The sequence below is a fragment of the Hermetia illucens genome, chromosome 1, assembly GCF_905115235.1.
Source record: "Hermetia illucens chromosome 1, iHerIll2.2.curated.20191125, whole genome shotgun sequence".
NCBI classification, from domain to species: domain Eukaryota; kingdom Metazoa; phylum Arthropoda; class Insecta; order Diptera; family Stratiomyidae; genus Hermetia; species Hermetia illucens.
The window spans coordinates 155,795,480-155,823,058 of NC_051849.1; the positions used below are offsets into that span (position 1 = coordinate 155,795,480).

At 41.1% G+C, this 27,579-nt stretch overlaps 2 protein-coding genes and 1 long non-coding RNA gene across 6 annotated transcripts in view; 2 read left to right on the top strand and 1 right to left on the bottom strand.

Annotated features, from left to right (window-relative positions):
* Nucleotides 1-10,460: 10,460 nt before the first annotated feature.
* LOC119648892 (2-phosphoxylose phosphatase 1) overlaps nt 10,461-27,579 on the bottom strand; it is a 49,822-nt gene continuing 32,703 nt past the window's right edge. The window contains exons 2-5 of one of the 2 annotated variants that reach the window (XM_038050802.1): nt 20,318-20,490; nt 19,921-20,215; nt 19,721-19,858; nt 10,461-12,420 (exon numbers count right to left, since the gene is read on the bottom strand). In XM_038050802.1, coding sequence (XP_037906730.1) covers nt 11,250-12,420; nt 19,721-19,858; nt 19,921-20,215; nt 20,318-20,411 — 1,698 coding nt within the window. In that variant the 5' untranslated portion in view covers nt 20,412-20,490 and the 3' untranslated portion in view covers nt 10,461-11,249. Of the gene's footprint in view, nt 12,421-19,720; nt 19,859-19,920; nt 20,216-20,317; nt 20,773-27,579 lie in introns of those variants that run through there. The other variant, XM_038050793.1, reaches the window with a different exon arrangement.
* On the top strand, nt 19,347-20,090 carry LOC119648913. The gene is made up of 3 exons (XR_005249071.1): nt 19,347-19,616; nt 19,682-19,849; nt 19,954-20,090. It is a non-coding gene; the product is annotated as an uncharacterized LOC119648913 (long non-coding RNA).
* The window catches only part of LOC119648871 (tudor and KH domain-containing protein homolog), a 31,445-nt gene continuing 25,037 nt past the window's right edge, over nt 21,172-27,579 (top strand). For 2 of the 3 annotated variants that reach the window (XR_005249069.1, XM_038050762.1), the window contains exon 1: nt 21,256-21,520. The gene's annotated coding sequence lies outside the window, so the exon portion shown is untranslated. Of the gene's footprint in view, nt 21,521-27,579 lie in introns of all 3 variants that reach the window. The other variant, XM_038050769.1, reaches the window with a different exon arrangement.

Genomic DNA, 27,579 nt, shown 5'->3' on the forward strand with positions numbered 1-27,579 from the left:
CAGACGAGACCACTTTCAACCAAATTGACCACGTGTTGATTGAAGGCCGCCACTTCTCAGCTTTGATGAATGTCAGAACATATAGGGAGGCCAATATAGACTGGGAACACTATCTTGTGAGCATAGTGCTCCGGGCTCGAATTACAATACCACTTACAATCTTCTCTGATAATCAGGTGAGAGTGAATATTGAAGTCATTCACAATACAGCCCTCCGTAACACCTATAAGGGAGGAATGGATGCCGTAATAACCTCAGCTAACAGATATCCTGGAGATGAAGCATCGACAAATGATCTTCACAACCACCTGAAAGGCGTTATCATTGATACGGCCACAAACTTACTTGGCCCGATCCCCAGGAAAAGTCGGAACGGCTGGTTCGACGAAGAATATAAGCTAGCCACGGAACGGAAGAAGGCCGCATACCGAGTAATGTTGCATTCTCAAAGAACGCGGGTACGCGCAGAGACTCATCACGAACTCCGTCGAGCGGAGAAGCGATTTCACAGATAGAAAAAGGAAGCCTGGGGGAACACCAAGCGGTTCATCAACTAATTCTCAAGGTGTGGGACAACGAATCAATGCCTGACGACTAGCAACGGGGCATTATCTGCGCCATATATAAAAAGGGAGATATCACGCAGTGCAGTAATTATAGAGGTATCCCGTTCTTGGGTCTAAGACAAGGGGATCCCTTATCATGCGTCCTCCTTAACCTGGCCCTGGAAAAAGTGATTTGCGATACAGATCATTTTTTTCATTTTATTTATTTCCAATTAGTGTCTTACATCTGATACATTTTGCTTAAGAGTAGCTTAGAATTAGCTTAGCTAGCTTAGAATTATTACAATGGGTGGCTATACATTGTTTGGCCTACCCGACCTTCTCTGTAATTAACTTTATTGTGTAAAAACAAACTGTAATTTACAACGTTTCTTGGCTTTGTATTTAATTAAAACATTACTTAACCTATTTTCAAAACTGCGTCCGCACTAATGACGCGAGAAGGTTTTATTTTACTTACTTACATCTACCTTATTACTACTTTTTTACTACTACTTATTTCTACTTACATAAATACTTAATTCTACTATATACAATAGCACTTAATATTCATATAGTGCTTAGCCTCTTTGCACTCCTACCAGGCAAGGTGTGTCGAAGAGGGACAGAATTATTGATTTTAGGTCAGGGTTCAGTATCTGGCACGGCCTAAGGAAAGTCGCTAGTGGGATTGTTTTGCCTTGCTCATGCAGTCTTCTAATTTTTGGGTTTGGATGGTTTTCAAATTTATTGAAAAACCGCTCCGTAATGTTGAGCATATATTCTCTAATGGGGTCTATATTCGCTCGCCGGTATACTATGGCGTTCCTGCCGCACTTCTTAGTCTTCCAATTGTAAGACAATCCAGTGCAATGTCTTAATACACGGCGTTTGAAAGACATGCATTTATCCATGGCTATCGAAGAGCAAGTGATCCACGAAAAGGCTCCGTAGCATATGATGGGCCTGATGAGAGTCTTATATAGGATCAGCTTAGTTTTGGTGCTTAGACCCACTTTTTTGCGAAGAAGAAAGTAGGTCTTGCGCAATGCACCATTTGCTTTCCCAATGGCCAGGTTAACATGGTCGTTAAATCTTAGGAATTCGTTGAAATTAATTCCTAGATATTTGATCGATTTCGACCCTCTTACTATTGTATTCCCGATTTCCAGTTTCAGTTCTTTAGCCTTCCTGTGGATGGATCCAGATCCCCAGTATCTATTATAGATTTCCTCCTGAAGATACAGACTTGTGTCTTGGTTGAGTTAATTTTGACACCCCAGCTTCGGTAGTAGTAGCAGAGGTCAACCAAGTAATCCTCTATATCGCTAACTGCCTTGTCTGGGCGAAAATTAGAGGAGTAGACGAGTGTGTCGTCGGCATACTGCATAAGTTCTGTACCGACCTCAGGGGAGGGGACAACAGTGAAAATGTTGCATAAAGTAGAACCAGAAATGGATCCCTGCGGCACCCCAGAAGTAACCGGCAAGAGATCGGAAATCTCATTTCCGACACTGACGTAAAAATGTCTATCCTCGAAGAAACTGATGGCAAGTCTGATCGTCGGGATTGGGAATTCGTATTTGATCAGTTTATAGATTAGCCCGTTTATCCAGACGGAATCAAAAGCCTTTTCTAAATCCAGAACGCAAGCTACCGTAGGTTTGTTATTAACGTTAAGTCTGCTGGCCACAGTATCGTGGAGGTAGCTCAGGGCGTGTTGTGTTCCGTGTTTAGCACGGAAACCGAACTGATGGTCTGGAATAATGTTGTTAGGATTGCAGTGTTGGACCAGCCCTACGGTCCATGCTCTCTCAAAAAGCTTCCCCAGGTTAGATAGAAGTGAAACGGGTCTGAAGTTACCAGGTTCACAGGAGGCACCTCCTTTCCGAATGGCTATAATTTTGGCTATTTTCCAGGTGGATGGGAAGTAGCCATTATTAATGCAGTTATTAAAAACCGCAAGCAGGAACTTAATGGAGCCTACTGGAAGATTTTTTAAGATGAAATTCGTAATTCTATCTGGGCCTGCTGACTTTTTACCGTTAAGGTTATGGGTAATAGCAGTGAGTTGTGATAAACTCAGAAATTTGCTCGAATCAGTAGGCTTGTTGGAAGGGTTCTGGGCAGAAAAAGACGTGATTCTGTAGCAGTTCCTAGAAGTGAAATCTCTGACTGTTGAATCAACAGTCTTAATGAGCGCCGTTCTGTTGCTCGGAGGTGTTGCGTTGAGCTGCCGCTCGAAGAATTCCCCAAGTGTTTTTGCTTTCTCAGCATCACTGCAGACTCGCACTTTGTTTTGGGTTAGAACAAAGTTGCGGGCTTTGTATTTCCCCGTTAGCCTGTTGATATTTTGGAACATATTAGCTCCAGGCTTAATGTCTGCAAGTTTGCGGGTCAATTCCTTGCTACGGAAGGTCGCCACCATACCACGGATTAGCGTATTGAGAGAGTTAATCCGGGAGAGTAATGCTTTATATTCCGCATTTATTTTATTCCCGTGCTCGTGAAATTTGCGCTTGAGATTACGCCTCCAAATCTGCCTAACTTTCAAGTGGAGCATTATCTTATGTCGAAGAGAATTGAATTCAAACTCATCGACTTTTATCAGCTTAGAGTTCCTGCGTGTAGCAGTGTCAATAGCGTCAGACGCCAAGTTAATAGCCTCGTCGATTTCTTTGTCCGACAGATTGCGATTATTTGAGAGCTTTTTCAAGTTGAGTGTTGGTGCTAACTCAGCCCTGAATTTATCCCAGTCAGTGTGGGCGAAAGACCTAATTGTGGTCGTTACTCTCTTTTCAGAGAAAGAGGTGAGGACAGTTTGAGATTGACCGCGAAATGGTCGGACATGCCAGGTAAGGTATCACATGATATTACCTGAAAGCTTTGCTTCATTTCCATAGACAGAAGGAAATAGTCTAATATAGATTGACTACTGGGCCTTGACGGAGAATTCGGCAAGACCATCACGAGATTGGTAGGCGAGAAAGGGTCGTGGATCCATTTGAGCAGGGTTTTCGCATTACAGTTAATGGCTGTGTCACCCCAGTGAGTGTGCCTGGAGTTGAAGTCGCCTCCAAAGACAAGGTAATTAGATTTCAACTGGAGATCGCTCAAGACTTTTAAGCCATGGCCCAGTTCCTCATTTCTAGATTGGCACCATAAACGGAGACAATGAGAATCCGTTTATTGCCAGTCGTTTTAATGAAGGCCGCTGCAGCGGAACAGGTTAGCATGTTGTCTATGGCGACTTCCTCGAATTCATAATCTTTTTTGATTAATAGGGCAGAGCCGGTGTTGTTATCGTCCCGGATGGTATTATATCCGGTGAAGTTCATGTTATGCCTGCTTTTAAGATGGGTCTCCGAAACGCAATAAATGTCTGCTTTCAGAGAGTCGATCAACACCTGGGCAGTGGCACGTTTGGCGTGAGATACAAGAGACGCGGAGTTAAAAGTAACGATACTTAACTCCATAAATTAAGAATAAGTTTAATGGCAGCGAATTGCCGTTGTTCATTCGTGCTGGCTGAGGTGAGGTCTCCAACCAATTCACGGAATGCAGCCGGCTGGTTTGGGAGAGACTTTGTTGGAGGTGGAGGTGCAGGGGCCACCCGGGGCAGAGATTGTTTCATGGCTTGGGCGTAAGATATGCCTGGTTTGGCCAAACTTTGCGACAGTTGTGCTACTGCCTGTTTGGTATGCTGTGCCTCTTTAGATTTGCGGGCTTTGGCAGCTTCTTTTCGGGCCAGCATATCTTTATATGCTGGGTAACCGCGGAAGCTGGCGGGATGTCCTACTTTGCCGCAGTTGCAGCATTGCGGCACCTCCGTTGAGGGACGTGGGCAGTCGCCACGCGGGTGTTTTGTGGTGCACTTAACGCACCGATGTACAATTGTACAATTTTGAGCAACGTGCCCAAAATTTTGACAATTGAAACATTGAATCTGCCCCAACGGTCTTATTTTTTCTAAGGTAACCTTCTGGTGTAGAATGTATTTCACCTTGAAGGCGTCGTTGAGCTCTTGAGAGGGCTCGAAGGTCACTATAAAAAGTCCCGATTGAGACTTCATTGGGAGAGAAGGATTCCCCTTATGTAGAGCTTTGTCCTGATTTGTCATGAAGTTGGCTACAGACCGGATTTTTTTGAGCTCCGCCAGAATTTCTACAGCATCGGTTTCCCGATGTAGTCCTCGAATAATGAGGGACTGCGTCCTCGGGGATTGAGGGGTGCTCGTTGTGGCGTTTAAGTCTTGCTCTTTGATAAGAGCGAAGATTCGGCGAAAATAAGGGTCTTATCCGCCCTCGTGTTCTTGAAAGTTGCCTTTATCCCTTTTGCCTTAAGGGACCTTAACAGAACATTATCGGTATTTTTTGCTTTTTTGGTTTCTGAGCGGGGGCTGGGGTAATATTTGCCTAGGGAGCGCTTTTACTAATTTTAACACTTTTGGCATTAACCTTACTCCTTTTTGGCTTACGCCTTGTGACGAAGTTGAATGGGTCTTCGTCCTCCGATGTTGCGGCAGTGATATTGCTGATTATAGTCTCGTTGGCTCCAACGTTGTTGGCTTCGATGTTGCCGGCTACGATGTTGCTGGCTTCTACGGTGTTCGGCTCTATTAAGACAGCTTCGGAGAAAGCAGACGCACATCCCACGATGTCGTCCCCTTCAATCGGGTGTCCAGCTTGCAGGCTTTCCTTCTCCTGCCATTTTTCCCGTTCTGCTCTGAGCTCTGTTCGGAGCTCCGCGATCTCATCCTTCAGCATCTTGATTATTTCGAGCAGATTTGCTCGACTCTCGTCTCCGGGGCTCGGGCCTCCCTCTTCGTCAGAGGGGCCCCCGGTCTTCGCCCTCTTGGCGGACATCCTGTCTCCAAGCCTGTCCCGCGTGGATGTCACAAATTCTCCGGTTCACTGAAAGAAAACAGAAAAAAAAACAATTGCATGTAAATTGTACTTTAATATACGGTGTCTCAATAATATTGAGATACACTGTATATTTCGCCCCACTATACTTCCTTTGTCACTGTTATTATGCCTTAGCAGAGCACTCTGCCTGCTCCGTCGCTTGTCACTTATTTTTTTAATATTAACACCTTCACTTTTCTATTTACTTCGCAGCACACGTCTGCTCGCCTCGAGATCTCGAAGCGAACTGCGATACAGATGTCAATGCAAGAGACACCATTCTCTTCAAGTCCACCCATCTACTGTCCTACGTTGACGATATTAACATTATGGGAAGAACAACCCGAGATGAGCAGTCTTCCTTCATCCAGATGGAGCAGGCGGCGCAAGATTTTGGGCTGCACATTAATGAAGGCAAGACGAAGTACATGGTGGCAACGTCAACGCCAAAACCAAGACCAAAAGAAAGAACAACATTGAATGATACTGGTCAAACAAAAACAAGGTAGGAGATTACAACGTTGAGACAGTTGAAAATTTCTCCTATCGCAAATGATAACCGATAACACCTATGATGATGAAATCCGCGCACAGTTGTTGGCTGCCAACAGACTCTATTTCAGCTTACAAAAACTGTTTCGCTCGAAACGAATCACCATAGGGTCAAACCTCTTACTGTACAAGACTATGATCTTACCTTATGTATTCCTCGGACACCTGGGATCTTAGCAAAACAAAAACTGCGAACTCTTGGCCGCCTTCGAGTGAAGAATCCTCCGAAGAATTTTTGGCCCCCTACATGAGGATGGACGATTCCGTAGCTTACATAATGACAAAATCTATGAACGATACCACGTCTGATTGTGGATAAAATCCTGCTCAACAGGTTGAGGTGGACGGGTCGCCTAATCCGAGAATGAATGAATGAGGATGCCAGCCCGAAAAGTTTATAAGGGCAATATATATGGTAGAAAAAGAATACGAGCCAGACCCTGACTGACATGCAGCGATGGAATAGGTCAGGACGCTGAACAGCTTTTAGGGATATCGAATTGATAGATTGGTGTCTGGAGTTCCTTACTAAGGCAGGCCTAGATCGGATACCGGTTGTTGCGCCGTTGATGATGTTAATGTATTGGGTAGACTCCCTCTAACTAATTCGACGTTTTACTGAAACCGTGAATAAACCCACTAACAAAATGCAATTCACTAGAAACTAAGTGACATTCATACCAAAGAGGAAAATGTTTCGGAGAGCTGAAAAAAACAACTTGATGTTGAACACATGAAAGAATTTACTAGCGGATTTGATTTCAAAAATTTTATTAAGTAATAAAGATAACCATTTGATAAAATACTTTAGAAAATTCATATTATGAGAAAATGATTCGTTCAACAAATTGTTTATCATCAACTGATGAAATGATATGTATTCGATATTTTCAGAACTTTCCCCGATTTCGATTTATATTCTATAAACAATTAGCCAATGCTAAATTTATACTAAGTATAACTCGCTTTAACTATTTCTAATATACCTTTAATTCTTTACTACATCAATTTGCCTATAATAATCAATTTATATCTAGAATTCAGTTATATTTTGGATTATGCAAGGCATTTAGCCCTCTAATATGTTAACTTATACTCGAGGAAACTATTAATGCGGGATATGGGCATATTGGAAAAATTAAGATCTAAAAGCTCATTCATTTATGTGTTGGGCAGACTTCTGTCCTATTTCAAAGCTTAAATGATGCTGAATTAAGATACAAATGAGAATGAGAAAATAACAAAAACGTATCAAAGGAATCGCCCAAATCCACATTAATAGATTCATCTAACTCTGCTGACTTGATATGCATTCTTTACTAAATCGTACTAGAACTATATGAATTGATGTTTTATTTGATGTTGACCCTTACAATTTAAATACTTTTTCTTTAAAATTACAATGATATGTAAAGATATTTCAATGCCAGGTGACTTGTAAATCAAATGCTTTCTATTGGTTTATCAGTTTCATTGAAGGCATCATTTTGTAGAAAGCAAATTGCTCTTAATATTTGGTACGAAAATAAGAAATTAACTTACTTTTTTCAGTGTAAATATACTTTTTAAATGAATATAAGATATTAATATATACACATTGTTAGAAAACGTAATGCATAATACGTAATGACTTTTCCCAATAGCTTTTTATTAGAAACTCATTTTCTAGTTATTGAAGGATATTTATATTTTTTTTTATATTTATTTTACATTCTGGCTGATTAGAACTTATTGATTTATTTGTTACATTAGTCTAAATTATTTTAATTTCGCGGTATCACAGATATGAAAATGTTTTCATTCTAATTAGTGCATTTTATTCAATCAGACTGAAGTTCCCTGTGTAACTGAATTTGCATGTTTATCAAATTTATTAGAAAATAAATCAAGAAACGAAAGTTTCGTTTTTCACGTATTAAAAGTTTTTCCTGTTCGAAACTTTCGAACACAAAACTTAGCTTTTAAGGTTTTGTGCAAAACAAAACGTCATTCAAATCGGTTCAATTTCTATTATTTCTATCGTTTCTGTTAGAAACGGCTGTACCGATTGACACAAAATTTTTTGGGAAGGTGAAAACTTTTAATTGCCACACATACAGTCAGTTACATCCTTCTACGTTGAGTTTAATGGGAGTGGCCTCAATGTCGGAGGTAAATTTTTGTTTGAATATCAAATGAAAGACTCCGATTAGTACTACCTGAAGCCATTCTTATTTTTGACACTTGTTGAAAAGGCAGAGAGTGCGGGGTTTATGAATTGATCATTTCTTTTGTGGACTTATTCTCAGGAACTACTCAACCGAACAAATTGATAAAAATCAGAAAGCTGTCTCTATACGGTGTCTAGGTTTCAAAATACCCTCTGTGCCGATATGTATTAAAATTAAGTTAATGATAGTTATTATTATGCTTTCGGGAAGTTGACTAGAAACTCCCTTAAGTTTATCCTTTACTCTTACACTAAAATAGTCTAATATGCTGAATGCATATACATTACGGGGTACGCACCAATGCAATAAACATACAAAACCTTTCATACCTGAACCTTCAAGCTTTGGGTTTTCGATTTGTTTTCTTCAAAATTCATGTTATTCATTGATTTGAAAGTTCCCGAAAACTTTGATTCTTAACAAGCAAAACTGTAAGCTTTTAGCCGCGTTCGAGAAGAATTTACAGCTTCCTATAAGGGGATCGATGATTCCATAACTTATATAATAATAATTGTTACCGCGACAATTCAATTGAATCTGGTCCTTGAAGCGACTTCACAGCTGAGTCGACTGAAATCCAACATCCAGTCACAATATAAATGCCTCTGCCACCAGTGAGATCTGAACCACGATTTCACCATAGATTAGTTGCGTATAAAATCTAGCTCAATAGGTTGAGGTGGGTGGGTCATTTAATCCGCACGATTTAGCCCAGAAAAATAAGTAGCAGACCCCGACTAAGATAGGGCAGTCTACGGCACGATACCATAAAGCTGCTAGAGATATCTGATTGTTTCATCTACATGTTTGAAGTTCTTTTCTAACGCAGACCTAGACTGGTTGTTACATAGTTGTTTATGAAATTTCTAATCTGACTGTTCAGTAATTTGCAATCAGCTGGAATATTTAAAATTTAAAGGACAATAACAGCCATATAGGGATGTTCTCGTAGCGTGTATGTATGTAGTAAAAGGGCATGTTCAACGTTCAAAAGTAGTAATTTTTACCTAAACAACACATCGCGGCACAATCGATCGATCGAGGTTAACGAGGAACATTTCAATCTGTTTATGTTTAATTGTAGCGGATCATCTTCTCTTGATAAGCGAAGTTCAGAACACAAATTTGGAGTAAGATCAGCTACGCGAAATGAAGTTTTTCTTCAACACAACCACGTTTGTCAAAAAACAACTAAAACTTTCATTCAAGAGTCACATCCACCTTTCTCTTTTGATTGGTTCCAACGAATTTTCATTTTGTATAACCACTTTCTAACAATTTGCACAGTATGTTGTTGAAAAAATAACCCGGCTTTATTGGATTGGAAATTGGATGGCAACTCATCAGACGCCGACTCACCTCCGTCCTAGGAAGAGCGTGACCGAAAGTGGCAACAGATGGAAGTCGCTTCTTCTTATATGCTCGCAAACACGGTGTAAGAGCAAATTAAATCGAAGTTGAAACCGCCATTAGCTTAAGTCTAAGTTAAGCGAAAGCTACATTTTTTTTGTTGTTCTGGATATGGTCAAAACTATTAATCACCTTTTTTCAATACTTCGGTACTATGGCCAAAACGAGCGGTCCGAGGACCAAAACAAGTGAGAGTAAGTTGCTCTCAATCATATTCCAAACGAAAAAACATAGATTAAGAAGAAAATTTGATCTCGCACTTTTCACCTCAATTCTCTACACCTATTTGATTGCTGACAAAGACTAGCTGCCCAAACGAATGACGTGTCACCGGACTTGAACTGTTTTTTTTTTCATTTTTGGAAAGTATACATACTATATACCGCAAAGGTAGACTGAAGCAGCTTCTTCAAAAAGAGTGCTGTGCAAAAGTCAATTTTCAATTCACTTTCAATTCAGACCAATTACCAGTGAAAAGAAAAGTAATAGAGAATTTGATGTAGTTGTCACCTACATGACAAATTCACGTAGTTGTTAACAGAATGAAGGAAACTAGACTTTAGTGTCTGAAAGAAGGCTGCCGGTAGAAGAACATATCGTGTTTGTTTTGAAAAAGGACCACTGTCTACGATCTATTCATACGATCCAGCAGCAAGCGTATCCAACACCGAACATGTCAGATAGAAACGAAAGTATTCATACGATCCAGCAGCTCGCGTGTCCAACACTGAACGGATTTGTTATCGTGACTGGATGTCGGATACCAGTCGACTCGGCTGCGAATGAGTACCTGAGTCAAATCAGTTTAAAAATTTCGGGAGAACGCAATGCTGACCACATTGCCTCCTGCAATGTATTGTAAAGGTACACGGTCTTGAATGAAGGGCTCTAACACAATTCAAGGCCCTGATTCAATATGAATTGTCACGACAACGATTATTATCATATTATTAGACATCGTAGACAAATGCTAAAGTAACATCAAAGCAGGGCAGTTTGAAGAATACTGTAGATATTGCCTTTTGATGCCAACTAGATATGTTTATGTTTCAATTAATTAAGGATCAAACCTAACCCGAATAGTTTAAACTTCTTTGATTTTTAAGATCAAATAAAACGAAAAAGACGAATCAAATCTTACTGGTGAGAAGGCTAGAAAAGGCTATCGAAAAAGGGTATCTCTTAAATTGTTACCAGCACAATCAAGCAAAAAAAAAATGATGGTTGACTAAGTTTTACAAAAATGTCAGCTCTCCGCCCTTTACACATTTGAGTCGAAAAGGATTGGTTGTATTCATGGATAAACGCAATAGGGCACATCAGCAATGAGAACCAATTCGATGCGCAAAAAAATTTACATTTTTGTTTCAAACATAATTATAGAAAATAACAAAAAGTGAAGAATTACACAGAGGCAAGCACGTGTGAAGGGGGAGGATTTTCCGGGGGTTTAACTTTAGCAAGACATATTCAATTTACGCATACTAATATGCTTAGGAGAAAAATGATCATTTAACACATTAGAGCATTTAAACAATACACAGACAGTCTGATTAGAAAAATGCACTAAAAAGTCAATACAAATTAAATGCCAAGGAATCTTTTCCTACTCAAAATAATTATTTTCAAAACTCACTGAACGATTGTATAGTACATGCATCTTTGAAATTCGTTGCGTTCAGTGGGCCAAAGTAATCATCATGGATAAATCTAATAATATTTTCTATTGGGCATAAATCCGCCTTATTACCTCGACTATCACGACTTACCCTTAAACTCTTTCCGCCTTCACAAAAATCAATTTGTTGTGTGACGTCGCGACCATTATAAATCACACGAAAATAATATTCTGTATGGCTTTCGCTTTTATATACTTCAAAGGCCATTCGCGATGCATAAGGAATAAAAGTAGTTTCCGTGTGGATTCCGAACGCTGCTGTTAGAAATTGCATTGTCCAGTCGTGGCCCGAATACAGTACGAATTTGGTCCGGTCGCCTGAGATCATCTTAAGCATGTATCCAACAATATGACGAATTAGTCCATAGGCGCGCAGGAGTCCTGTTCGTTTGTAATATTTTTGGCGAGCTTCTTTGCCAGATAGCCAGTTTGTAAAGGACATCAACGCAGATATATGACTATTTTCAATGCATCCTTCGCTTTGTGATTCACCCTCTTCACGGTCCATAGTGTCCGATCCTTGTATAACATTTCCAGCAGTATCTTCCTGGTCTATATTTATAACATCACTTAAATCTAAGGTAGTAGGAGGTGATATGGTTATAGGACTTTTGGCATCCTTTGACTTGGATTTTTTGCATGGAAGAGGTGCATCGTGACATAATAACGCTAGGACAGCATCTCTAACATCATAAGCACTGGTCATTCCATTCGATGTGTGATGTAGTAACAGCTGCCCAAGCCATTGTACAACAGCTGACACAACAGAATGCTGAGATAGCTGGGTTTTAACAAATCTGGAACTTCTCTTTCGAAGTTCATCAACTTCTGGGCAGGCACAATCAGAAAAGCAAAATGACATACTGTGAGATTCTCGAATATTTAAGGAAATCCACTTCTCGGTTGGTAGGAATGTGTAGAGTAGTGCCATAGCTGATTGGAAGGTTCTCCTGTAACGAGTTGTATAGACAACAACTTCATCTGAGTTGAGGTAAGCGTGAGGCGTGGAGTTAATTGTAGATTTTGATGATGTAGATTGAGGCTTGTGGAGAAGACCAAGTGGATGTGCATAAACCTGATGAAATATCTCGCCGATATGAAGGAGCTGAGAGATGCCTCTGTAATTAGGAAAATTGAAAAACATGTATGCGAATTTATCGTCAACAAAAAAATAAACTTCCTATGCATTCATTCAATGTTTCCAGTTACAAAATTAAGTTAACCGGGCATATTCATTAAAATAGTTCACTTTACTATCACCTAAGACTTTTTGCTTATTAGTTGGTCTAAATACATTCTCGCTTAACCATATGCATACTGTGAAACAACATCAACCACTCAACCTCCAAATTTAACAAATAAAACAAAAACAAACAAGTAAAAACATCAAATATGTACATATCAAACTCAAATGGAGTCAGGTTAGATAGGTTGAGGAAATGGGTTAAACCGTGGCTTCAGTCCCGCAGATCTCATACATTAGGCTTATTGTACTTTTCTTTGAAATATCTCTTTAAACGGTTTCGTACCTGCGACATTCACAGGATTTTACCAATCTAAAATTATGTAGATTTCCAAGGATCTCTACTTACAGTCTGAGAAAACCAACCAGCCGCATATGAAATGCAGAGCCTCCTCTTGCTCCTCAAATTGACTGCAGATAGCCTAATTCACCAGCCCAATTTTCGCTAGGAGATATATTGAATAATATCTCAATAAAAATCTCAGGGTTCTTCAACAAACTTTCACTTGCCCGCGAGAGTTGGAATTTCTTCATTTAACTATTGGTATGACACAAAAACCCGGTTTCATTGTGGTGATCAGCTCATCATTACCAATAATGTTCAAGTACCCTAGCACTCGTAACCGTAAAGGTGAAGCAACCTCTAGTGGTAGCTCCATAGTAATTCACCGAACCTAGTCATATGGGGTATCAAATAAAATATCTCGATCAGCACTTTTCGAAGCAGATGCTAGTTTTGCCATTGGTGGCAAACGTGAGGAGTGCAGTGGTCCGAAACGAGTCAATTATTTCAAGGACTCGTTCCTAGAAACTAGCCAATCCAAAAATCCGGAAAAAAAATCGCGGTAATCCGTGTACATGGTATCTAGGCCTCAAAATACTCCCCGTTATTATATACGCTCAAATAACATTAATAATAGTATATTATTATTTTTTGAAAATTTACAACCTCCCTTCAAATTCATCCTAGATATTTCGATATTGGGATTAGATATTTCGATATTGAAAGAGACCAATCACTTCTATAAATAATTCTATTTCGCATAAGCTGATCGTTAGTGCGCTAAGTTTTTTCAATTTGTAACAGGTCTTCACCTCCCATTTTCGACAGTCCTCTAGATATAACGATCTTTTAAGTTACCCCGAAGATATAAAAATAAAGCGATTTTAATAGGGTTTTGTTTTGCAAAAAGAACTAACATCACAATCACAACTTTTGTCTATCAAGAACGGACTGTTATGGATTTCTGCAATGTGCGGAAGCTCATCGACAATGGTTTCGAGGGACCACAGAATTCTCGCTTTCTCCAACTCGAATGAGAATTCCAACTACAAGGCGGATATTCTGAGCCTAAGCGAAGTAAGATGTTGGGACGCAGGAGAATAACCCTCTTATGCTTTTATATTCTGGAAAATCGGTAGTAGCTTCTGTAACCATTTGAAGCAGAAACTACTACAAGGTGCGTTCTCTTGACCTGGGAGCCGGTTTTTGGCAGGATTATGACTGGAAGATTCCGATCCAGGTTAAAGAGTATCGATATAGCAGAGAAAGATGCTTTCTATGAGCAATTATACACAGTTTAGGGGAGGCTTACTAAAGATGACATTGTGATCGCGATAGGTGATCAGTCCAATAGAGGTCAGTCAACCTGTAGCTTTGATCAGAATCAGGAAATGGTAATGGATTGGCCACATATTAAGGAAAAGCATTGCTGGCAGGGTCCGGATAGTTCAAGTCCTCAGACCGCTGAGCTGTCGTGGCGGAAGGTCGTGGTTTAAATCTCACTGTTGGCAGCGGGATTTGTTATCGTAACTGGATGTTGGATACCAGTCGACTGAGTACTTGAGTCAAATCAGGGTAATAATCTCTGGCGAGCGGGCGAGAGCCTACTACAATGTACTGTAGTGTACCGTTACGGTCTTGAATGAAGTGTTCTAACACATTTCAAAGCCCTGATCCATTATGGATTGTTGCGCCAACGATTATTATTATTATTGCTGGCTACGCTCAAGATGGCCGACGAGTAAGTAGCCTCAGGAGCCATTGGCGCAGAACCATAGAGAAGGAGTGCAAGCGCGTCGGTAAGTCCTGGGGAGAGAAGAAGCATATTTCAGCGAACCATTAGCGATCGCGCGTAGACATAGTTGTCCATATTTAGGAAACAAAAATACACCCTCCTTTCATATATATAGGAAGGTGCCTTAAAACAACTCAAAATTAAGCCGTTTACAGCGTGTAAAGAAATTCCCAGCCGTTTTCGCGTAAATTGGATACGGCGGACATAGTTCAGATATTAAAGCTTTCAACCTCCGAATTCTTTCAGTCAAGACCCATGAAATTTGTGGTGGAAGTGAGGGTGACATAAAAAATCCAAATTATATAGACTACCTTTTTATTTGTAGAGATATTTAAAGAAAGAACGCTTTTTTTTTTTAAAAAAAAAAAAACTTTTTTTTGACAAACGCCATTTTTTCCAAAACTGAGCAGTTTTGTTCGCCTAATTCAACATGGTTCTTCCGACAACTCAGTGGTTAGAGCGCTACGCTGTTGTAGCGGAAGGTCGCGATTGTATCATGACTAGTTATCGGATATTAGCTGAACTCAGCTGTAAATAAGTACCTAAGCAAAATTAGGGTATTAATCGCGGGCGATCATAATACTAACCACATTACCTCCTACAGTGTACCGCTATGGTCTTGAATAAAGTGCGCTAGCACATTTCAAACCCCAGATACATCCAACAGGACGTAAGTAAATTAGTCCGAGCAAAACAAATACGTGTCTGTACATTAAATGTTGGTATCGTCACTGGAAAGACGAAGGAACTTGTAAGAGCCCTTCGGAAAAGGCGCATTGATATTTGCGGTTTACAATAAACTCGATGGTGTGGTACCCAAATCTGCGACATAGTACACGAACACAGCGAAATTGGTTATAAACGTCTTTACTTTGGTGGCCTACATACATCAATATGATGTTGGCATTACCATCTCAGGGAGTTTCTGATTTATTGGCTGATGAAACTATTATATCAGCTAATCGCACAATTCACTTTTTCACTGCATACGCACCACAGGCAAGGTCGACCTGATACCGTGAAAGAAGCTTTCTGTCAATTTCTTGTTACGAAGACTGGTAACGTGTCTACTGATAACTATATCGTCATTGCGGGCGACCTTAATGGTCATGTGGGTGAAAAGGCAGACAGCAGCAGGTGTCATGGAGAAATTCCCTATAAAACCATCGCACCTCAACATCGGCCGTTGATTACTATCTTGCGAATCAAGCCACTGACGTGGCGATTTCGTAAAAAAAAAAGGAAAAATGATCTCGCTTACGCGATTACCAATTGTTACGAATGTCAAAGAATTGTGGAACCAAGTTAAAAAACATGATCCACAAAGCGACCTATGTCACTCTCGGGGTCACCAAACCAGATAAGCGGTTCAGCAGCCGCGATACTTGGCTTTGGAATGACGATTTGAAATGAAGTTCGATGAAAAGAAACGCCTTTATCACAAGTTTTTCAGCGATAAAACGCTGGCCAATTGCAAATTTACAAGAATGCCAACCGGGATGCAAAGAAAGCGATCACCGTCACCCGAGCAATCCATTACAAAGATCTTTACGATAAACTGGACATCTGAACTACGCAAAGGGAAGAGCTGGGATTCAACACAGTCGCAATATACGTTTCACGGTTACTCGTGAAGAAACACCAAGAGAAAAACCGCCCTTTGTACATTGCATTTCTGGATCTAGAAAAGGCGTTTGACCGTGTGGCGGCACAGCGGGATCGTGAACCATCTCCTGCATCGCCAGAAGTGTGAACGCCCCCGCCGACACATCTGGCGGTCTGGCACGAGACCGGTGCGGTACGGTTCCTTCTTCTTGTAGTTGCACAGACGAAAACTTTTTCGAACTTGGAGTTTCCCTTAAAATTACTATATTCCCCATTCTCCATAAATGACTAGTCTTGGATTCTTCCCGACAAATTTCTCCATGATTCGGAGGTAACCGAGAGAGAACCCGCAGTACAGCAATCATTAGGCCGTTTCATTAACGTGGATTGGCGTTTTTCTGGTCGGGCGACATGGAATCAACATTCAACGACCTGATCTTGTCGTTGTAGTGCAGGTCGAGGATACGAGTGGCTGCACGAGGTGAAGCACCAATAACGGCGGCACTAGGAGATCCTGCAAGAGGCTCTTCAAAACGCAACAACAACCAAACCTACAACTGCCGCCGGTCGTTTATTCACCGAAACAACCTGTAGGCAACGGCCAACGGTAACAAGGTAACGATCAGCCCAAGGCATTCGTTCAACCACCCGGGTCAAATCTCGAACGGCTACACCACCGTGTTGGATCGCCACACCGCCCGCACTGCGATTAACTTTACGGTGACCATTAACTTCACGACAACGTTTTTTTTCCAACACTTCCGACGATAATTCCAGTTAGCCCGTTGGGGAGTTCCGTCCCCACGTACTTGAGGAGGATGATCAGACCCGAGTCTGCAAGGGACTCATCTGAAGTGGCTCTGCCACGTAGCCTCACCGGAGGTTATCTGGTACCATGGGAACCGGGATGGCCCTCTGAGAGCATATGCTCCAGGAGAATTCCTGGAGGAGGTGTTCCTGGCCTGGTTATTTCCGGTTAGCCCCCTAGTGGGAGTTTCATAGTGGCTGTGGTTATGCCTACATCACGGACAGAGCTCCTCGGAGTCCAAGCGTGGAGTTACGCCGTACAACTCGGGTGCCGTACCCTTTAGTTGCGGCAGGGGTGTTGAGGTGTTAGATAGGCCTCGCATCTACTGGTATGAATGCTGAGCCTACACTCAGTATAAACCAGGACCGCTGTGCTTACATGGCGGGGCTCTGATTGTGGTCCCAAAATCAATCCGTGTCCGAAGAGAACCGTGGAATTATGCCTACACGGCAGGTATTCACGTTAAACATTTCCTCGGTCAGATGCACCCCTAACCGTGTTCGTCAATGCCTCAGACACAGCAGTAGGCGCCACACTTCACCAACGGATAAACCAAACCTCAACGGAACTACAATCGTGAGCTACTCGCCGCGTACCTCTTCATTAAATACTTTCGTTTCTCCCACTGTGTTCACGTACCACAAGCCCCTTACATTCACGCTTAAGGGGGGTGTATGGTTAATTTGTGTAAAAAAAGGCACATTTTTGTGATTTCAGGTCTACAAAGGATGTTGCAATCATCCATGGTGCCTAAAGCATATTTTTGCTCCTGTCTACGATGAATCCTGCTTTCTTTCGTTTGTTTTTCAGCTTCCTCCTCTGCTTGGCCTATATGCATGGAGTCAGTGGATCGGCCCACTCATGAGCGTTTGGTCCACTACTGATTCCCATGTCTTGCATGAAGGTTAGATAAGCAAAAGGACCTTCATTGAAGACACAGGCTGCCACATAGGCTGCAATCTCAACGATGACAGAGGTTCTACCCAAGTGTTTTGGTGAGATTTTCAAAATAATTTGGTTCAAACTCTCATTGTTGATCTGCGTAAAGCCTCCGACACATCGCTACAGGAGGGCATCCTTGCTCAGATCTTCATAGATGGGTTCGATGGCATCCAAAACATCCTTGGGAAGGGAAGAGCACTATAAGTATGTTTGCACGGATTCAATGCATTAGCAGCTGCAGCTTTTTGCCATGTCTGCCTGGTAATTAGCATTAACAATAGCGCGCTCAAGTCAGGTAGGTAGAAAAATCCGACAGGTATAAAAATAATCATAAATTCGTCAATTTTGCTCTGATCGACTTGAAATTTACATACAACATTCTTGAAATATTATGCATTCATTTAAGGCACACAAAAATAAAAAAAAACATTTAAAATCCTACTCATCCTTAAAAAAAGCCCCATAAAGCGTCTCCTCTCCAAATTTGATAACTAAGCATTATCAGCTAATTTACTTCCGACATCCAACACGTGTCTGGAAAATATAACAGCGTTGCCGGCATTTTGTCACAAACCTCGGAGGTAACAATTCCCGCCACCGTCGATTATACGGCAATTGCCGAAGCGCAGAAAGACGACGCAGAACTTCAGAGCCTGAGGACAAACTCCAAACACAAGTTCAAGGAGTTTCCCATCTTCTGCTCAAGCTCCTACTTACTCGGTGAGACCTCAGACAAGAGAGCTAGGCCATTTATTACGGCCGATTTTCGCGCACCCAGGTATCAGAATGACGAACCGGTTAGTCACCAGAAAATACTTCTGGCTGTCCTCAAAGAACAACTTAAACTCTTGGGCCAAACAGTGCATTTCATGTCAAAAGTGTAACATCTACAATGGTACAAAAGGAAGTAGGCGTCTTCCCGCGGTCGACCAAGCTTTTCCACACCATCCACCTCGACATCACTGGCCCTTGCGAAGCAATACCTCTAACTGACATTACTACAAAACCATGTGCCGAGATCCTCTGTCGGGAATGGATCCCTTCCTTTGGTGTGCCGGCCGTAATCATCACGGATCAGAGAATTGAATTGGAATCTACTCTTTTCTCGGATTTAGGCAGGAGGGTTTCGCATGCCTGTATTGGGATATCGAGGTATTCTGATCTGAGGCCAGATACTCATGGACATATCGATTAGAAGGCAGAAATGACAGTGGATAGCTTACACATTAAGAAATGGTGACAAATCCATTTCAAATTATACCCTACAATGAAATTCTAAAAACCGCTTGGCGAGCAGTGGAGGGGGAGTGCAAACTTCTAGAGGAGAGGAGATAAATTACATCGCTAGGAACCCGCAACAATGACGAGTAGCTACGGTTGACGCGTTATGCCCCACATAGAGGTTTATGGCAACCACATCGTTATTGGTGATGACTTCCATTCTTTAATGCCTCGAAGGCATGAAATAGTTTCAAGTCCAATGTCTTTCAGAAGATCACCAAGCCTTGTCGATGATATTTTACTGGGTTACTTCGCTCAGACAGGACCTCAACTGGAGAACTTGAATCGAAGTGTTAATTAGGGGACGTAACAACGAGTAGGACTCACTTTAAAAAGTGGCAGCAATCGTGTTGTTAGGTATATTTCTTTTTTCAATTAGATTTAAATAACGAACAGAACTACAGCTCAGTATTTCACGTCAGATATACTTTTAAAATTATAAGACAATTGTTGGTACTCACTTATACGTTAGTTGCATCAGAAGACATGATTTTTCGTTCGGAGGGAGTAAAGCAAATCCATGGAATGGGCCAATTTTATTCCAATACATGTGGTTCGAACTCGAAGGACTGGTTACATTCTGGAGAAAGGTTTTGTAGCTGAAAAATAAGGAATGTGATGGTTTCAAATTTATTCTATCAAAGATTCAACATTTTATTACCGACTCAATAAACTATCATTCTCTGTCCCGCAGTTAATCGAGGATATTCCTTTCACATGCGACATTGGACCGCGATCACCATGCCTGATAACAAGCAGCACACCCTGCAGTTTCCATCCCTCCAATAAGCCACCATCATCCTTACGAACTAAACTATCCACAGGCGTGCAATACTGTTTATAACGTTTCAATTTTAAACTTTCGTCCGCTGGGCTCAGGGCAGCATACATTTGTTTTGTATTCAAGAAATTCAATGAGTTTCCTGGATTTGTAATTCCTATATATTTATACATTCCTTTGGGAAGAAATTCATAACAAATTAATGTTAGCAAGAAGGTTATGTTTGTTTTCAAAAAGGACACTGGTAAAAGCGAAAGTTTGTTTATTTCACACTTACCCGCTATTAGAAGGAAAATCCAAACGCTCAGGATCAGGTAACAGTAGAATGTACGATTTTGTGTGAAAAAGCGCGATAGTTCTTTTAGGAACATGATAGTGGTCCAATTTCGCAGCTCCTGCAAATCCTCCCTCCTCTACAGCAACTGTGCGTAGTTGATGTTGACTTATATCCTTTAAGGGGATTTATTTCACTTTACTATGTTTTGACATTTGAAGAATTAATTTAATTTGGGGAATGGGAGGCACATGCGCCTGGTGTAAACTTGATGGTGTACTGATGATGGAGGTACTGGAGGTTATGTAGACGATAACGGTAAGTTTCTGGTTATAGAATACGTTGGATAAAATGCTTAGTATTATCAAATTTACTTTCGTTTCTTATTTTTTTCGAAAATGATAAACACATGCCAAAAGAGGAAATTTTTGTTAAGGGGCTGCTGAGTAAATAACGGTCAAACGATAGTTCGCCATTTTAAGAAGAAATCTAGCTGCACTCATATCTAATTAACACAGAAGTTAGTCCGCAGAACATGTGAACCTACTTCGAAATCAGTAAGTGGGAGCAGTTTTGAAAATAACAATTCTCCCCAGAAAATAATCAACCAAGTGTCCATAAAGACGTATTCTGTTGTAACATTTATTTAATTCCAAGTAAATCTGAAGTTCAATGCCTTTGTTTCGTAAAAATAATTCGCCCAAATTGCTCATTCATCTTTACTCACGCAATAATTATGCTTACAAACTATGGAGCGCTTTTAGCGGAAAAACTGAAACTGCATTATCCTCATCCGCATTCACCCGGCCTAGATGTCTCTCTATTCGCTAAGTTCGGACCGGTTGCAATCAATTCATCGCAACTGCCGGCAACGCCGCTTGACATTTGTGGCGAACGGCAAATACAACCCGTCTGTGAAGTAGTTCTAGTGTGTGATATTTTTGAAGAGTTCTGCGGACGGTATTTGTTTCGCCAAAAAGTGAGTTTTACCGCACTTCATTCATCCAATCCATTTGTCAGTGTCAGTGTGAGCAAATTTGTGTAATTATTTTCTGTGTTCATGGACATTTAAGTGTTAATTTCGGAATAAAACTGTTGAACGTTCTTCCCAATTGGACCTCGAGACGTGAGAAGAAATTTTTATCGGAATCGTGCTTTTATTTAGCTTGTTTCACAGCAACGCTTTCTGATAAAGTCGAGGAAAGGGTAAATTTTGTTTTATATTTTTTAGAAGTTTCTATCTATGAACTGGAGGCCACAGAGCTTGCACGAGGGTTTGCAGTCGATCCCATCCCGGATCCCAAAGGCCACCCTCTCGAGGCAGCTTGTAGGCATACCATTTTCTGCTGCTGTAAAAATGTGACCTTCGCTCCGTATTCAGTCACGAAAATAAATACACATGCATAACTTTAATTGTCGTCATTCCAGTTCAGTGTCGTTCAAATCATTCATTTCACTGACTTCAAAATTTAATTTGACGCGGAATGAAGTCAGAATCGAGTTAATTCTGGCTCCACGCGAAAATTGGCAAAAATAGAATTGGGTCCACAACAACTTGTTCGTAGGTATCCAAATTTAAGTCAGTATCTCACAAGCTGTTATTTTGAGGACAACCGTCATAAGGTGCCAATCGAGCGGCAGCATCTCGAAGCCAACTGATCGGCGCTAATTTAAAATTTTCTCTTCGTCCGAAATGTGCTTGCATAACGACTGTTGTCACCGCCACCGCGTCCGCTGGTTTGTTTTGTTTACGAAAACGAAGAGCGAAACATTGAAGCGCAGTAAGCAGCTCAGTGGCACATGACTGTTCCCGAAACTAATGTAGTGAAGGGAGAGCAGAGCTCCCCCAACTAACAGGTCCGATTATGTCATTTGACTAAAATTAGAGCCCGCTCACATTCGGAAATGTTGTATCGAAGAGCGGAGCGATTCTGCATGCTTATGTTTATTTTACCGGCTTCAAGATTCCTCAACACAATGCGACCAATTGATGAGCGCCGGGCGTAATTAGCTCACCAGGAAAGCGATTATCTGTAGATTGCTCGATAGACCTTCAGATCTTTCAAGTTGCTACGGAATCGAGACTATACAAATGAGAACATAAGGTAAATATTTGCTCTCACGCAGTGATTAGCGCGCTACAGCTCTCCAAAATTATTGAAAAGATACCTACACCGTATTATTTGGCAGCTGATCGAATGAATGTTAGCGTAAAATGAGTAGAAAATCATAGAAAGTATACTTTTTTTGGAGTAGTTGCTTGGTTCACACTGGCCTATGATGCCTCTATGTTATCGAAGGACTTTGCTCACTTAGTTCATCTGATTTACATCCAATACTTTAATTACTTTCCTCCGGCCTTTCGCGCACTTTTATTCCTTCGCTCTTCCCAGATTTCGGGAAATGGTAAAGAAGTATCTCCACATAATGTTAGAGCAACATGTCTCACTTTCTTCCTTGAGAAATATGCTGCGCACATAGGCAGTTATAGATTTTCCCACACTTTTCAAAATTCTGAATTGTGTGGTTCAATTGAAAAAATCAATTCCAACATGCAAATATTTCTATTGAGTTATAATTTCCATCCTGAACTGTCTTCACAAGGAACACCAACTAAAAACAGTACAGTGAGCAAAAGTGAAAAATGAAAAGGGGTAAAAGGAGCTGTATGTGTTTTGTTTGTCCCGTTGGATACAATCATCATCATCATCATCATCATCAACGGCGCAACAACCAGTATCCCGTCTAGGCCTGCCTTACATCCCGGCTTGTGTCGAGGTCCACCAATTCGATATCCCTAAAAACTGCCTGGCATCCTGGCCTACACTATCGTTCCATCTCAGGCAGGGTCTGCCCCATTCTCTTTTTCTAACATAGATATTGCCCTTATAGACTTTCCGGGCTGGATCATCCTCATCCATACGGATTAAGTGACCCGCCCACCGTAACTTATTGAGCCGGATTTTATCCACAACCGGACGGTCATGGTATCGCACATAGATTGCATCGTTATTTAGGCTACGGAATCGTCCATCCTCACGTAGGGAGCCAAAAATTCGCAATATTTCTTGCTAAGAACCCAAGTCTCCGAGGAATACATGAGAACTGCCAAGATCATTGTCTTGTATAGTAAGAGCTTTGACCCTATGGTGAGACGTTTCGAGCGGAACAGTTTTTGTAAGCTGAAATAGGCTCTGTTGGCTGCTAACAATCATGCGCGGATTTCATCGTCGTAGCTGTTATCGGTTGTGATTTTCGACCCTAGATAGGAGAAATTATCAACGGCCTCAAAATTGTAGTCTCCTATCTATATTCTTCCCGTTTGACCCGTGCGGTTTAATGTTGTTGGTTGGCTGGTTTTTGGTGCTGACGTTCCCACCATATATTTTGTCTGGTTTTCATTAATGTGCAGCCCAAGATCTCGCGCCGCCTGCCCGATCTAAATGAAGGCAATTTCTACGTCTCGGGTGGTTCTTCCCATGATGCCTATACCGTTAGCAGAGGCCAATGCTGGGTGGACTTAAAGAAAATCATCCTTTCTAAGGCCAGGTTAAAGGCGACGCGTAATAGAGCATCAGGTGACCGTTGTTGATGTCGAATGGTTTTGATAGTGATCCTGCTGCTTTTATCTGGCCTCGTACAATGGGCAGTCAGTCTTGTCAATTTCGTCAAGATACCGAATTCTCGCCGTGACCGTATACAATTTTGCCCTGCCTATGCTTGCATAGGCGGCTTTAGAGACGATGAAAAGATGGTGCAATTGATGTCCAAATTCCAACAGTTTTTCCATCGTTTGCCGCAGAGAGAAAATCTGATCTGTTGCTGATTTGCCTGGCGTGAAGCCTATTTGGTATGGGCCAATGATGTTCTGGGCGTATGGGGCTATCCGGTCTAGCAAGATAGAGGAAAATATCTTATAGATGGTACTCAGCAACATGATACCTCTATAAATGCATGATACAAGTTGTTTTCCATGTAGACTTGTCAGCCCTATCCAACTCCCAACAGGAGGATCAGCTAGTACAATTTGTCCCGTTTTTAGGCGCGGAAGACTCGCTTTCATCAGTCTCCGTCTGCAGCTTTAAGAAAGAGCTCCCAGCGGTCACCATGTGGAGGTGGAGATAGGGTTTAGTAGTAGAGCTGTTGGTGCTGGTTCAGCAGGCATTTCCCAAGTTTTTATGCTCCATCGTGGGTACCAATCCACGTTTCGCCCTGGAACCTAAACTACCCTTTGACCACTGTGGGATACAATCCAACGAAAATTAACGAAAAAGGATCAAATAAAACCCCTGCCGAGGGCAAGAAACAAAAGAAGCTCTATTTTCCTAGGCAACATTAAAATCCAAAATCTATTTTTGGGCCTATCTACTACATAGAAAATAAAAAAGATTCATCAAATCTTAAATTGAAAAACAAAAAAACAATCTACATCCTTCACCAACGTTGGAGAATATAGAATAGTTGGCAGCTAATTATTTTTATTTTAATATATTAATAAATAAATCATTAAGGCAAAACATTTTTTCTCTTTAGGCGATGGTATTGAATTTTATGTGATAAGTTCCTGGCTAACCCATTTGGATGTGTAGCACATTTATCAAAATATGTTTTCTTCAGCTGATTGATTTCGTCCTCTATTTTGAAGATCCCGAAGTCATGGTGGATATTACAGTCTATGATGTACCACGGTGCGGAAATAATCGTTCTCAATATTTTAGACTGCAGACGAGCAGATCGTCAAAGTTGTGCACCATAAGTCCAGATCGGCTTTATCGCTGCTTTATATATCAGCACTGTGAATTTCAAAGGCAGCTTTCGAAAATTTGTTGAACAGCGATTGCAGGTTTTTGAATCTTAAGTTGACTTGGGTCAATGTGTTTTTTTCCAAGCAAACCTTCTAAGTTAGGAACAGATATGCCGTTAAACTTAACTGGGTGACATGTTCACTTCTTCAATGCGAAAGTGATGTGAATACATTTTGTCTCATTTAGCAAGCCAACCATTGCTCATCTGATTCTCAACGTCTCTAGATGTAATACTAGGATTGGAATGTGTGCTGAATATCGCAGTGTCGTCAGCGAAGGTAGAAATAAAGAGACGCACGTTTGTGGGACGAGGACGCTACTTTGGGGTTCTTAAATGATCCCTTTTGAGATCAAGGTGGTCTTGCGAGAATCTTAAACCCTCGGAAGCTTAGAAACGAATCGGTTGGTGTACACTTTTGGGAATCGAAAGTGGTAATTCTTGTGGGTTTGGTTTTATAACGCCTCTCTGTTGAGCAAAGGTTGAACTTTTCTCGGCATCACACCTCACCCAACTGCCGTCCGACAATTGTATTGGTGATCCGCGCAGGGTCACCTATTTTGCTTCTGTACCGCTCATGAATATCATATTACGTTTTTCACGTACCGCACGAAATAAAACTTATGTTAATGAAATTAATCAAGTAAAGCGATTTGAGTTTCTTCAGAACATAATTTTTGAAGATCAAACGTTTTAGGGTGATAAATTCTTTCCTGGCAAGTCTTAATTTAATGCATTCGCCGGCGATGGAAAAGTAAAGGCATAGAGAATGCCTAACACAAAACTGAATCTGAAAAATCTGAGTAGTGTTATGCCGTGGAGCTGCTATGGAGCGGACGGTATGGGTAATGTGTTATTCGTCGAAGGGAGTATGAATGCGAACTATACATAGATAGAAGATCTGCATTTCACCGCAGAGAAATTGGGTATTTGTCAAACTTTCAAGATATGCCGAAACAGTGACCTGAAACATAAATCGTGAAAAACACTCAAACTCATGGACCTTGGTCAAATGGCTCTAAATTTAAAACTAGTCCGAAAGTCACAAGCTAGACTAGAAGTTGTGTTTTTTTTGTAAGGAACGTGAATGCATGACGGTTCCGTATGTACATAGTTAAATATTCAATTACCCTCTTTTTTGAAAAAAAATTTGATCTGGGAAGCACTGTATTGATAATAGTCAACCTCATATGCTTCACATTAAGATTTCAATATTATTAGCAAATGTGAAGAAGTTCACCTATAACGGATACAAATAAAATTCAGGGAGAAGTGGATTCTTCACAAGTTATTTGGTGAATACCAATGTGACTCACGAAAGGACGACCCACGATAGACCAAATTTTCAGGGTCAAACTACTGGAAAATTGCTATGAGTTCAATATCGATGTGTATCAGCTCTTTGTCGACTTCCTTCAAGAGTATGATAGCATCAAGCGAGAAGCACTATATCGTATCTTGCGCGGGTTCCGCCTACCAGAAAAACAGGTACGAATGACCGAACTGACTTCTTAGTCACACTGAGTCCCATGTAAAGGGGCTTAGCGGGCTGACGCAATGCTTCGAAGTGAACTGCGGATTAAAGCAAGGAGATGGATTTGCCCAATGGTTTTTAACCTAGCCCTTCAATAGGTTATCCACAGACGCCAAGAACTAGATGAAACAGAGCAAGAAGTCGGCCTAAGAATTAATGAAAAGAAATTCATGACGCAATCAAGAAGGCAGGCGCTAATACGACAAAACCCGGACATCTTTGTGTACCTAGGAGTAAACGTAGCGAACGATGGTAATGAAAAGGACGAAGTTCAGCGACGAATAATGATGGCCAACAAATCATACTACTCAATCCTACGGATAACGAAAAGTAAAGGGGTGCACAGGGAAATAAGCTCCGAATTTACAAGGCCATAATACAATCTGTGCTATTGTAAGGCTGTGAAGCATGGACTATAACGCCGGTGTTAGAGAAGTCTATCGACACATTCGAATATAAGATTAATATTGAGCACGGATGTCTCCCGAAAGCCGCCGCAGCAACCTTACCCCCTTCGAAGTCCTCAAACGAGACACACACAATTTTAACCTCGACGACGGAGGCAGGTTCGAGAGGATTTCCCTGGCCTGGCTAAAACTTAGCCAGGAAAAAGGCGAGTCTTAATTATCTCCAATAATTCGAAAGTAGCTATTGTAATTGGCATTCATTTCACGAAATTGATAATTTCTAGAACTTCCAAAGCTCATAAATAAGACTTCACAATGATAAGGAAAACAAATCGGGGAAACCGGAAGCTGCACGCATCAGGTATGAAAGGTTTTTCTGATTTCTTTTATGAAGACATTTGAGTGTGCATTTGTCCCCCATCCACTTTCGGATGATATTGACAACTTTGACCTATTAAAACTTTGCTAGTAATAGTGTAATTTCCCCCGTTCTACCATTTGGTAGGATCATGCTCCATGTT